At 40.3% G+C, this 12,693-nt stretch overlaps 2 protein-coding genes across 2 annotated transcripts; both read left to right on the plus strand.

Moving 5' to 3' along the window:
* Positions 1-1,482: 1,482 nt before the first annotated feature.
* LOC109436964 (olfactory receptor 52K1-like) lies at positions 1,483-2,427 on the plus strand. Its single transcript, XM_019715844.3, has one exon. The coding sequence runs from the start codon at positions 1,483-1,485 to the stop codon at positions 2,425-2,427; it is 945 nt and encodes a 314-aa protein (XP_019571403.3).
* Positions 2,428-11,593: 9,166 nt separating this feature from the next.
* OR52K1 (olfactory receptor family 52 subfamily K member 1) lies at positions 11,594-12,538 on the plus strand. Its single transcript, XM_019715838.3, has one exon. It carries the CDS (start codon positions 11,594-11,596, stop codon positions 12,536-12,538), a length of 945 nt encoding a protein of 314 aa, XP_019571397.3.
* Positions 12,539-12,693: the final 155 nt, after the last annotated feature.

The raw sequence follows: 12,693 nt of genomic DNA on the forward strand, positions 1-12,693 counted from the left end.
GACAATAACGTATTAGTTTAAGATGTACAACATAATTTGATATATGTAGATATTGCAAAATGGTTAGTACAACAAGTTTTGTTAATATCCATCAGTTCACATAGTTACCATTTCATTTTTTCTGGTGATGAGTACCTTAAGATCTACTGCTTTAGCAACTTTCAAATATACAATACAGTATTGTTAGCCATAGTCACCATACTGTACATTACCATCCCCAAAACTTATTTATCTTATAACTGGAAGTTTATACCCTTTGACCATTTTCATGTATTTTCCTCACCCCCATCCTCTGCCCCGGGCAATCACTAATCTGTTTTCTGTTTCTATGAGTTTGGTTTTTTTAGATTCCACATGTAAGTGAGATCATACAGTAAGTCTTTCTCTGTCTGACTTATTTCACTTAGGATAATGCCCTCAAGCTCCATCCATGTTCTTGCAAATAGCAGGATTTCCTTCTTTTGATGGTTAAATAGTATTCCATTGTGTATAGATATCACAATGGGTGAATGGGTAAAGACAATGTGGTAAGCGTTTTAAAAGATTACCTAAATTAATCCTCTGAAGAAAGTTTTTAGGTAGGCACTGAGAAAAAAAGAGAAGAGAGCACAGGTCAAAATTTTGGGAAACAAGTGATTAAGCATTTTCAAAGGAAATGATGATCAAAGAGAAAAAAAATGATAAGGGATCCCAGGAGGAAAAAGAACGGTGTGAAGTCTAGAGTTCAGTCTTGCAAAAATGTGGGAGTGGAACATCTCTTCTTCTGAATGCCATGAATGCTAAAGAGGAAAGTAGGTGTGGGTAGCAGCATGTAGATATGGAAGTTAAACTAAAGTTAGGTGAAGGAGAACAACAATAGGTCTTACATTTTCAAGTTAGCTGGAGGTACAGCTTCCTGGTAAGATTTGAGTGTCAAATAAAAAACTATGGAAACTCCATTACACTAATTCTATAGAACTTGGAGGAAAGTGAATTATTAGGAAATGCCAGGTTTAATTTTTTCTGTTTAATATAGCCAAGCTTGACATTTCAGGAAAGAGACTCTCCTTTCATAATTAGGAGTATAACTTGAGTTGGAAGGCAATAAGAAGACAGTGAATGTTTTCGGATAAGATTTGAATTAGGCAGGGAGCTACGTCCCTTATAAAGCTGTCCTTGGCCACACAAAGACCACAGAAAGCTCTTCCTCCACTTGATTCCTTTATTAAGGCTGCCTTGTGATATTAGCTTTATTGCTATTTAATGTCCTCAGTATCCAATGATATTATAAGCACCTTGACAGCAGAGATCACGAATAATGTTTCACAATGCATATTAGGATGATTTTCTAATTTCTTTTAAGGTCTAGAAATGGGATCAAGGGCTAATCCTCCCATATGAATGATCAGAGTTTGAACTTGAGCACTGTAATTCTGCTGACATTGGAGACTTTCTGGAAGAACCCTGTGGAAGTAGATAAGAGGAAGAAAATTTCCAGTGGCGATGTCAACCTCCAATATCACCTCAACTCAGCCAGTAGCCTTCTTGTTGATGGGGATCCCAGGCCTGGAGCACCTACATATCTGGATCTCCATTCCCTTCTGCTCAGCCTATACTTTGGCCCTGCTTGGCAACTGCACTCTCCTCTTCATTATCCAGGCTGATGCAGCTCTCCATGAGCCCATGTACCTCTTTCTGGCCATGTTGGCAGCTATTGACCTAGTCCTTTCCTCTACAACACTTCCCAAAATGCTGGCCATTTTTTGGTTCAGAGATCAGGAGATCAACTTCTATGCCTGTCTGGTCCAGATGTTTTTTCTCCACTCCTTCTCCATCATGGAGTCAGCAGTGCTGCTGGCCATGGCCTTTGACCGCTATGTGGCCGTCTGCAAGCCACTGCACTACACCAAGATCCTAACTGGATCCCTTATCACCAAAATCGGTACAGCTGCTGTGACTCGGGCTGTGGCATTAATGACTCCACTCCCCTTTCTGCTCAAACGCTTCCACTACTGCCGAGGCCCTGTTATTGCTCATTGCTACTGTGAGCACATGGCTGTGGTAAGGCTGGCCTGTGGGGACACTCGATTCAACAATATCTATGGCATTGCTGTGGCCATGTTTATAGTGGTGTTGGACCTGCTCTTTGTTATCCTGTCTTATATCTTCATCCTTCAGGCAGTTCTACAGCTTGCCTCTAAGGAGGCCCGCTACAAGGCCTTTGGGACATGTGTGTCTCACATAGGTGCCATTTTAGCCTTCTACACACCTGTAGTCATCTCCTCAGTCATGCACCGTGTAGCTCGCCGGGCTGCCCCCCATGTGCACATTCTCTTTGCCAATTTCTATCTGCTTTTTCCACCCATGATTAATCCTATTATCTATGGGGTGAAGACCAAACAGATTCGTGAGCGAGTCTTAAGACTATTCCTGAGAAAGGATGTGTAAATAAATGAAGAGTGAGGAGCAGGTGGAGAAAGTGTGGTACAGGTTGAATACTGAAATGGGGTGGAGGTATGATAGGAAGTAGAGGGCTGCCAGACTCTCCATGTTTAGTTTATTCCTGATATAATGAAAAAACTAAATGATGTCCTGAAACTCACAGTACCAGTCTGATCAGGACTCATGGGTGTATATCCTCTGGTAGCCTCTGGACTGAAATTGTTGACTTTGCTATCTCTTCAGAGTCAACTCTCCTATCAAAGGCTTGACAAAGGCTTAACCTACTCTCCTCTTGGCAACGTCACCTATAGACACAAAGATGCTTTCAAGTTCATTTATTAAAAGAAGATTACGTATCTGAGTTTCTATTTTAAGTCTTTGGGATTTGGTGAACTATCCACTCAGGACCCAGATAAGGACCAACATTTTATCAGAGGCAGGAATGCCTATACAGTCTGACAGTTGATGTCTAGTCTCTGCCTAAACACTACCAGTTTGGGGGAGCTCATGATCTTCCCGCGCTATAGGTTCCAAGTCAGACAGTTTTGCTTGTCAAAATTTATTTTTTCCTCTGAGTCAGCCTATGTATTCTTTGACTGCTTTGATCTATACATTCTCATGTCCAATACCTCTCATTAAACACTTTAAATAAGACATGTCTTCTGACATTTCTTTAGACATCATTCAGTCCTTTCTTTACACATAGATGTATCTTTCATTTTCATCAAAAATGTGAGTTCTTTTTTTTTTTTTTAAAGATTTTATTGGGGAAGGGGAACAGGACTTTTATTGGAGAACAGTGTATACTTCCAGGCCTTTTTTCCAAGTCAAGTTGTCCTTTCAATCTTAGTTGTGGAGGGCGCAGCTCAGCTCCAGATCCAGTTGCCGTTTCTAGTTGCAGGGGGCACAGCCCACCATCCCTTGCGGGACTCGAGGAATCGAACTGGCAACCTTGTGGTTGAGAGCCCACTGGCCCATGTGGGAATCGAACCGGCAGCCTTTGAAGTTAGGAGCATGGAGCTCTAACCACCTGATCCACCAGGCCGGCCCCAAAAATGTGAATTCTTAATTTACTAATCCATTCACAAAATATTATTGAGTACCAAATCTGTTTCAAGTCTGTGCTAGGGGCTGGGAATACGTAGATTATTAAGGAAGGGATGCTGCACTTATATCTATGTCCTGAAACAAAGAAGGAAATGCTAAGTACAATAGATTGTGTTTTCTGAACTCCCCATCCCTAGGTTCATTATCGTGGAAGAAATAGGTAGGCAAAGCAGATGGGAGATGGGAATATCGTCCTGTGTTTCTCTCTCTCCCCTTCCTTCTTTCCAAGCAAACTAGAGAATTCCTTTATTATTAATCCTGACAACTAGAATTTGTGTGGTCACACAAGCCTTCATACACTATTGAAGTAGAAATATGTCTCTGCGAGTCCCCAAATGATGTAGGGGACTTTGGAGTGAGTGAGTAACGGGATCGTGTCTTGTGAGACCGAAGAATGGAAACATGGACCCAGGAGAGGCAAAGAGTTTTTAAAAGAGGACAGTTTATTGAAAGCAGAGGGTCAGAGCTCCCGAGCGGGAGGGGGTCCTGAATGGGGGTGCCCAGTGACTGAGGCAAAAGCTCTTACATTTATACCTTCCCTTGCTTGCTTGGGGGAAGGGGAGCTGGCATCTTTTAATGAAATTCGTCTACCAGATTTGTTCTGCTTGCCCATCCTGAAGGAATTAGCAAAATAACCCACTCTTATCTATCAGATCTGCTCCATTTGTCAGGCCAAAAGGAATGTTATGATTAACCTCAGGGCGTTGGTACATTTTGTCCTGGAATGAAGGAGTGATTTTAAAACCTGGAGTTTTAGGATATGGCTATCTTTGTTTATTTCCACCAGGGACCTCCCTGTCTTATCTAACCTGTCTCACTTTCTTCCACAAATGCATTCTTCTACTTTCATCTTATGACGCCCTTGTTTCCTCAGAGACTACTGTCTAGGAATCAGTGTATCTGTCTCTATCTCTATATATCTGCCTATACATATTTAGCTTTGAAAGAAGAGTCCCAGGTCAATGTCAGATGGGGTATGGAAGGTTGGAAGCAGTCAAAGAGGGAAGGGTGTAGCAATAACCTAGAGACACATTTATGCTTGTGTCCCATTTCTGCTTTCATAATTTCCTAAAACAAACAAACGAAAATACAACAAACCAAAACAAACAAAAAAGGCAATGCTATTATACTTTTAGTTCCTATGTGGTACAAACCTCTTGCTTGTTTTCTTCTGAGCATAGTTGGGATAGGTGGAAAGCTTAAAAATATCAGTAAATACTAAAACACATAAATAAATAGACAGTAGTTGAATTCCTGCCCTCTGGGCCATAGACTCGTTGCTGACTATATATTTTAATGAGGCTCTCTTTTTTAGGGGACACTGCAAGGAGGTAGTAGAGGTTTAAGTAGACGCACATCAAAGACCAGCCTCTACCTGAAGTGCAGTGCAGTCTCTGGAGTGTTTTGCATGACACCTGGGAGGCATGATAGCACCACAAAAAGGGAGGGGGCATGATCTGCCAGAACCCTCAGGGGCGAGAGCTCTGGGTCAGAGGAGTCCTTTTGTGTCAATCTCTAAAGAATAGGCCAGAGCCTTCCATGACCCCTGAGGACCCTCCTTAAGTATAGCAATGTCTGCCTCCACATCCTTTTGGGAGAAGAGCAGAGGTTTGGGAGGATAAAGGCAGTCACTTCTATCTCCCTTCTTCCCAAACTTCTCTCACTGGAAGAAGTGTGCATTGGATTGTGGACAGAGCTGGACTAGCAGAAACAGAATAGAGGTGACAGAGGTGTGGTAAATGGGAGCGGATGGGGGCACTCTTTTTTCTTTTTCTTTTTGTGATTGCTTTATTTCACATAGCACAATGTCCTCAGTGTTTATCACTAGGCCAAACAATATAAATATCATGAAGGCTGTTGATGTGTATTGCTAGATTGTTCCACAGAAGAACTGTGCTAATTGATACTCCTCTCCTCCAGCCATGTATCTATTTTTCTCTTCATTTTTTAAAGTTAGTTTCAGGTGTACAAAACAATGTCATAATTAGACAGTTACACCCCTCAATCAGCTCCCTGCCGTCTCCCTTTTCCTTTATTGCCTCTATTTTGGTTCTTCAATTGAGGGAACATAAGTCCTGACAGTCCCTCACAAATAAATGCTTTGTCTACAAACTCCAGACACTTCCTCCACTACAGAGGATGCCTGCCTCCTTTCTATGCCAAACACTGTGGTTCATCTCCAGGAAGTCTTAGCTGATTATTCCAGCTTGGATCCTTTTGGGAGATCCTTTTGTCGCTTCTCACTTGCTATCATTTCTCTTCCCACCCACACCAGTGTCCTTGTCCCAATCAGGAGACTTCTGCATTAGCAGAGAGAAAATGAAGCCTGAACTAGGAAGCTGCAGGGAGAAGTAAGAAATACATTTCTTATTGGTTCTTTGTCTACAAGCCACATTTTTGAAGGACCTTCGGTGAGTGATTATCTCACTTCCTGTTTCTGGGTCTTAATTGTTCAAATTCATCTTCTGATATCCTCCTATGATATAGGTATAGATTATGAAATAGATGAAAGTATTAACTGAGTATTTTCTGTGTATGGAGAGTCATTTAAGCACTTTTGTGAAAAACCCCCCAAAAATAGAAGACAATTCCTGTGATCTCATGTGGACATTTTGGCTTCTGAAACAGAGTACAGGCAGGATAAAACATTTTCTACAGAGCAAGTTCCTGGGTTCTGGATATTAGGGATGGAACACTGGCCTTATTCACTCCCCTACTCTGAGATTCTTATTCTGGGTGGTGTATATTTTTGATAAGTTTCAACAAAAATAAGGGTCATGCACTGTTGGACAACATGTGGTTTTTTGGGGAAGTTGGATAGAACAGATAACTTTTTCTTTGTGTGAGGAAGGGTGAACAGGTCACAGGGCAGTTATTTAAGATTAGAAGGTGGACAGGTCAGGGAGATGTAGAGACTCAGAGATAAAGTGAAATATGTTTGGTTTTATGGAAAAATGCATATTTACTGAGGGTGAAGTTGCAACAGCTATGTGGGATCATTAGTCATTTATAGAGCGTCTGCTATATACCTGGCACTGTTCTTGCCACTGAAGATATAATTGTGAAAAATGAAAGAATTTCCTACTGTTATAGTTTATTCCTTACACAGTCAAAGTGCTTGCTCCTATCAAAGATATGCAAATATTACTTTCATTGGAAAGAGGATTTTATTCTGATGCATATAACCAAGGCTGGTCAGGGTTTCTTAGAACTTCTATCCTGGTTGAATGTTAAATTGGAAGATAATCAACTATTCTGGGTTTGGGTTAGATAGGGAGATCTTCTGATATAGTGAGGAGACATTTTTCAGTCTCGTGTTCATGCTTCATTTGGTGAAATATTCAACACTTAATGTGTACGCTAGAGGCTGCATTTATAGAAGTGAATAAGTCACAGTCCCTTCACTCCAAGTCTCTTCACTTCACAATATGTTGGGTATTTGTAGAAGGATAGACATTAGAGCACAAAAGTAGAAATCTGCACACTTTTTAGAAGTCTGTTTCAATAGTAAATGAGAGATAATGGTGTCTTGAATAAGTGTTGTGGCAATTAAAATGGAGTAGGCAATTTGAGATTTACTGTGGAAGGTTGATCGCATTGGACCTGCTGGTAGATTGACTATGGTGCAGAAAGTAAGGGTATAACCAAGGATGACTTGATTCTAGGTGGAGAAACCGGTTGGAGAGACTATTATATACTGAGATACGGAATGCACATAGAGGGAAGAAGTCAAGATTTCTGCCTCATGCACGATAGGTTGAGATATCTATGAGACTGTTATGTGGGCATATTAAGTAGACAGTTGAATATACTAGTCTATGGCTTCAAGAGAAGGTCAGATATGGAAACCAATATGTGAAGTTTTAGGATCTGATCACTAAATCAGTGGTAAACAAGTAGAACACCTAGAAAGAGGGTGATGTTCAAGGACTTTTCTGAAGCAATATTCTCCTTTCTCTCATTTATTTTAAGTTTTCCTTTGCTACTGGATAATTTTCTTCTGTTTAAAACATACCATTTTCTCTTCCTTCTTAAAAACAATTGAACACCCCCACAGACCCCCACACACCTATGCATACACATATGCACACACATATATATAACCTTCTGTTAACTCCACTACCCTCTGCAGTTGCCAGGGCCCTTTTTACGATTGGCCTTTGCAACAAACCTCCTCAAAAGAGTGAGCTATGTTAACCGACTTCATTCTCCCCCACCTCATTTAACTCAGTAAGATAAGGCTTTGCCTCCTTTTGTTCTAGCAAAGTTTTTCTTGCCAAGGTAGCCAATCCACTGCATGTCCAAACCCAAGGACAACTCTCTGTTTTGGAATTATTTGACTCATCAGTAGCATTTAGCATGGTAATAGTTTTCTCCTCCTTAATCCACTACATTCAATAGCCTATCAAGAGAGAACATCATTGTGAGAACTTTTCTGGTAGATTGCCCACTCTCAGTCTCTTTTGCTGACTCTTCATTCAACCCATCTTCTTCTCCACCCCAGCTCTTAATGTTGGAATTCAGTTCTTGGCTCACTTTTCTTTATGAACATTCATTATCTTGGTAATCAGTTTCATAGCTATTAATGTTATCCATTTCCAATGTGGTCATCCGCAGCCCAAATCGCTGTCTTAAACTCCAGGTGTATATACCCAAATATATCAACATGTTTTACATTTCTGATAGACATCATAAACACAACATATTCAAAATTAAAATCTTGATCTCCCCCTCCAAATCTTTCCCCATCTCAGTTGACAGCAATTCCTTTTTTCAGTTGCTTAAGATAAAAATTCTCATGTTATCTTTGACTGCCTTTTCTCTTCTGACCTATATTTAACCTGTCAGAAAGTCCCATGGCGTTTCTCAAATATATGCAAAATCTGATAGCTTCTCATCACATACATTGCCACCTTGATTCTTAGCCAAATTCTCCCTTCCCTGATGACTGTAATAGCCTCTAGAGTCTGTTTTTCTGCCTTTACTCTTACCTTTTCATACCACTCTCATCATAAAAGACAGAGAAAACTTTAAAACAAATTTGTCAGATATGTCATTGTTTCTGCTCAGAAAACTGAGAGAAATGAAGCCTTTGCAAAGTTCCTACAAAGGTTTACAAGGCCTACCATGATCTGGCCCCATCTTTATGATTTCTGTAAATGTCTCATTCATTCACATCATCTGGCTACACTGGTCTCATAGCTGAGCTTTGGACATCAGTCATATTTCAGTCTTAGGGCATTTGGTCTGACTGTTTCCTTTTCTTCACACAGAAGTAATTCCCTATATGCTCCATCTTTTATGCCTATCTCACTTCCTTGCATTACCTTTTTGTTTAGCTGATGCTGTGGCAACCACTTCCGTGCAGATATAACCTGATTGCACCTAACTCAGACATAATCTGCTCCTGGGTTTCTCTGCTCCATTGTTTGGGGCACCTGAAGACTTCTCATCTATTCTAGAGCATGTGTGAATATGAAGTACAAGGAATTAACACTTTGGTCCACCCTTGAGCAGGGGTGGAGTAGGGTGGGCCCAGTTGATAAATATACCTCTTTCATGTCTCAAACACAAAATTCTGAGGTGCCTTCTATACAATTTTTCATGTGGGATTGGACATTGTTGATCACACATTATCTGGCTTAGTAATGCAGTTTTGGATGTGATTCTCTGCTTTATTTTTCACCCTTTCATCCCATTCTTTCTCCCTGTTATAATTTTTTCCACATAAACTGGCTGCATGGAACCTGAGGTTCTGACTTTTAAAAAACCGGGCTAATTTATTTTCTCACCTCATTCAATTTTTGCTCAAATTCCCTGCCCAATGAGGCCTATCCTGATCTCTTTATTTCAGATTGCTACATTCCCCTTCCCCCGACTCCAAGATTTCCTATCCTCATCACCTTACTTTTTATAACAGTAATATATTATTCTATGTAATTTGGTTATGTTCTTTTATTATCCTTTCCAAGCCTTTAGAAAATTTGTTCTACTCAACAGTCTGTTTCATTCATGGATTTATTGTTAACCCACTTAGTAAAAATATTTATTTTTTTCAGTACATTTACTGAATATATTTACTGAGTGGTTTGTGAATATAAAATTGAACAGAGCTCAATACTGAGCCCTGAAGAAATTCAATATTTAGAGATAAGGCAGATACAGAAGACTAAAATGAGAAGGTAATGCAGTAGGAAACAGTAGTGTTGTTGTAGAAAAGAGGGTTTTTAAAAAGGAGAGTTGTCAATTCAGATAAAGCGGGTAAGTTACAATGGCACTATCATCATGGAGGTCTTTGGTGGTCCTGCTGAGAGTAGTTTTACAGAAATAATGAGATGGAATCCAGATGGGACTGTTTCATTATCAAGTGACATTTGAGAGAGTTGAGACTGAATATAAGCATTTCTAGATTTCTGTGAAGAGAAACAGAGATTTGAAGTAATAGAAGGAGGAGAAGATAGGAGGGAGAATATTAATGAACATAACGATTTAATAAATATGTAGTTCTGTGGAGGAAGAGAGGTGGAAATGATAAATAAGGCTATGCAAACACTACAGAATTATACAAGAGAATTTTACACATGATCCCATGTACTCTCTCCAAAATCTCCATAAAGTTGGGGCATTGCTATACCCCATACAGAGAAGGAAACAGGGGCTTGGATATAAGTGATTTGTGCACGGTCATGCAGTCAGTGTAAAGGGCAGTCATGATTTGATCCCAAATCTTCACATTCTAAAATTTTTCCATACAGCACGGAAGGAAATTAGTTTGTTTTCAATTTGGATATGCTGAATGTGTGTTACTTATAAGGCATTTAGATGGAAGTAATAAAGCCTAGTTATTTAGGACATAAGAACTGGAGAAAGCGAGAACTCAAACTAAGCTGTCTAACACTATTAATTATGATACTTTAGAGATATTAAATTTCTAAAAACTTAGTTTTCTTATATTGAAAGGAGACCAAATTTTTTCAGTACTTACTTTGTTCAGTGGTGTGGTAAATGTTTTAAATACATTATCTTATTTGGTGCTTGTAAAAACCACATTAACTGGATTCTGCAAGAAAAGTGGCTGTGTAAAAACTGGGCAACCTCAAAGTTTAAAGATTTGAAAAAAGTAAAAAGAAAATGAGCAAGAGAAGAGGAAAAGATGAAAGACTGTTAAGAATAAAAGGCATTTGTTATGGAAGACAGATATCAGTATTGCTAAAAATGAGAAAGTTCTGTGATGAAAATGAAGGAGCTGGAAGATGAGTCGAGGAAGAGCCACATGAACAGAGAGGTTAATGTGAATTTAGATGGAGGAGAACCAAAAGAGGAAGCTCCTCATTTTCCCAGGAAGTTGGAGGCAGGGCTGTGTTTACAGATATGTGGACGTGGAAAGGACCTGGAAGATATATCCTAGAGCAGTTCTCTTCGGTAGAACTGTCTGCAATGATGGAAATAGTTTGTGTCTGAATAGTCCAATATGGTGGCATTAGTCACATGTGGCTATTTTATTTTAATAAATTTAAATTGCCACATGTGGCTAGTGGCCATCATATTAGATAGAGTAGGGCTAGAGAAAACTATCCAGATTGTGAAATTAATAGGGGCATTAGAAATTGCAAGTTTTATTCACCTTATACAGAGACCCAAGCCTGAGACTTCAGGACAGAAAATTGGCTTTTGTGATTGTGAGCTTAGCATGATTATCATGTAGAACGGTACCAATGTATGTTCTGAAAAAGTGAATTGGCTTAAACATATTTTTACTTCTTTTAACAAGGTGCTCCTGTCATCACCACCAACACAGTAAACACTACCTTCTCTCCATTTCTTTACGAAAGTTGTCTTGTAATATCAGTTCTGATCATGTTTACTATTCTATCTACTTAATGAGATTCAAAGTGCCTTAAGGGAAGAAAACATGATTATGCTCCTCCATGAGAACGTCTGTGAGCCCTACTATCTGCTTTTATTTAAAGTCTAGCAATGGGAACAAAACATAATCCTGCCAAGAAAATTTATATAGAAGATGAAGGAGCCCCATAAAAACTGACAAGGAGAATTTCCACAAGCCATGTTCGTCTCCAATATCACCTCAACCCATCCAGCTGCCTTCTTGTTGATAGGAATTCCAGGCCTGGAGCACCTACATATCTGGATCTCCATTCCTTTCTGCTTTGCCTATACTCTGGCCCTGCTAGGCAACTGCATGCTTCTCTTCATTATCCGAGTTGATGCAGCTCTCCACGAGCCTATGTACCTCTTTCTGGCCATGTTGGCAGCCACTGATCTCATCGTCACTTCTACAACACTTCCCAAAATGCTGGCCATTTTTTGGTTCAGAGATCAGGAGATCAACTTCTATGCCTGTCTAGTCCAGATGTTTTTTCTCCACTCCTTCTCCATCATGGAGTCAGCAGTGCTGCTGGCCATGGCCTTTGACCGCTATGTGGCCATCTGCAAGCCACTATACTACACCACGATCCTAACCAGGTCCCTTATCACCAAGATTGGTATGGTTGCTATGACTCGGGCTGTGGCATTAATGACTCCACTCCCCTTTCTGCTCAGACGCTTCCACTACTGCCGAGGTCCTGTTATTGCTCACTGCTACTGTGAACACATGGCTGTGGTAAGGCTGGCCTGTGGGGACACTCGATTCAACAATATCTATGGCATTGCTGTGGCCATGTTTATAGTGGGGTTGGACCTGCTGTTTGTTATCCTGTCTTATATCTTCATCCTTCAGGCAGTTCTACAGCTTGCCTCTCAGGAGGCCCGCTACAAGGCCTTTGGGACATGTGTGTCTCACATAGGTGCCATCTTGTCCACCTACACACCTGTAGTTATCTCCTCAGTCATGCACCGTGTAGCTCGCCAAGCTGCCCCTCATATCCATATACTTCTTGCTGTCTTCTATCTTCTTTTCCCTCCCATGATCAACCCCATTATCTATGGCATCAAGACCAAGCAGATTCGTGATCATGTGCTCAGTCTATTCCAGAGAAAGGATGTGTAGATGGATAAGTTTTTTCTCTTACCCACCAGTCCAGTACTGAGAGGATGCTGGATTAAGGTAGAGTGGAAAGATCTCAAGTAGGGAAATTGCAGTCTCCATGTTTGGCGATTCTCCAGTATGACAAGGAAAATGAGGTCCCATTCTCACAGATCCAC

This window comes from Rhinolophus sinicus, chromosome 14, assembly GCF_057876585.1.
Source record: "Rhinolophus sinicus isolate RSI-liver-muscle chromosome 14, RSI-T2T, whole genome shotgun sequence".
In the NCBI taxonomy this organism is placed as follows: domain Eukaryota; kingdom Metazoa; phylum Chordata; class Mammalia; order Chiroptera; family Rhinolophidae; genus Rhinolophus; species Rhinolophus sinicus.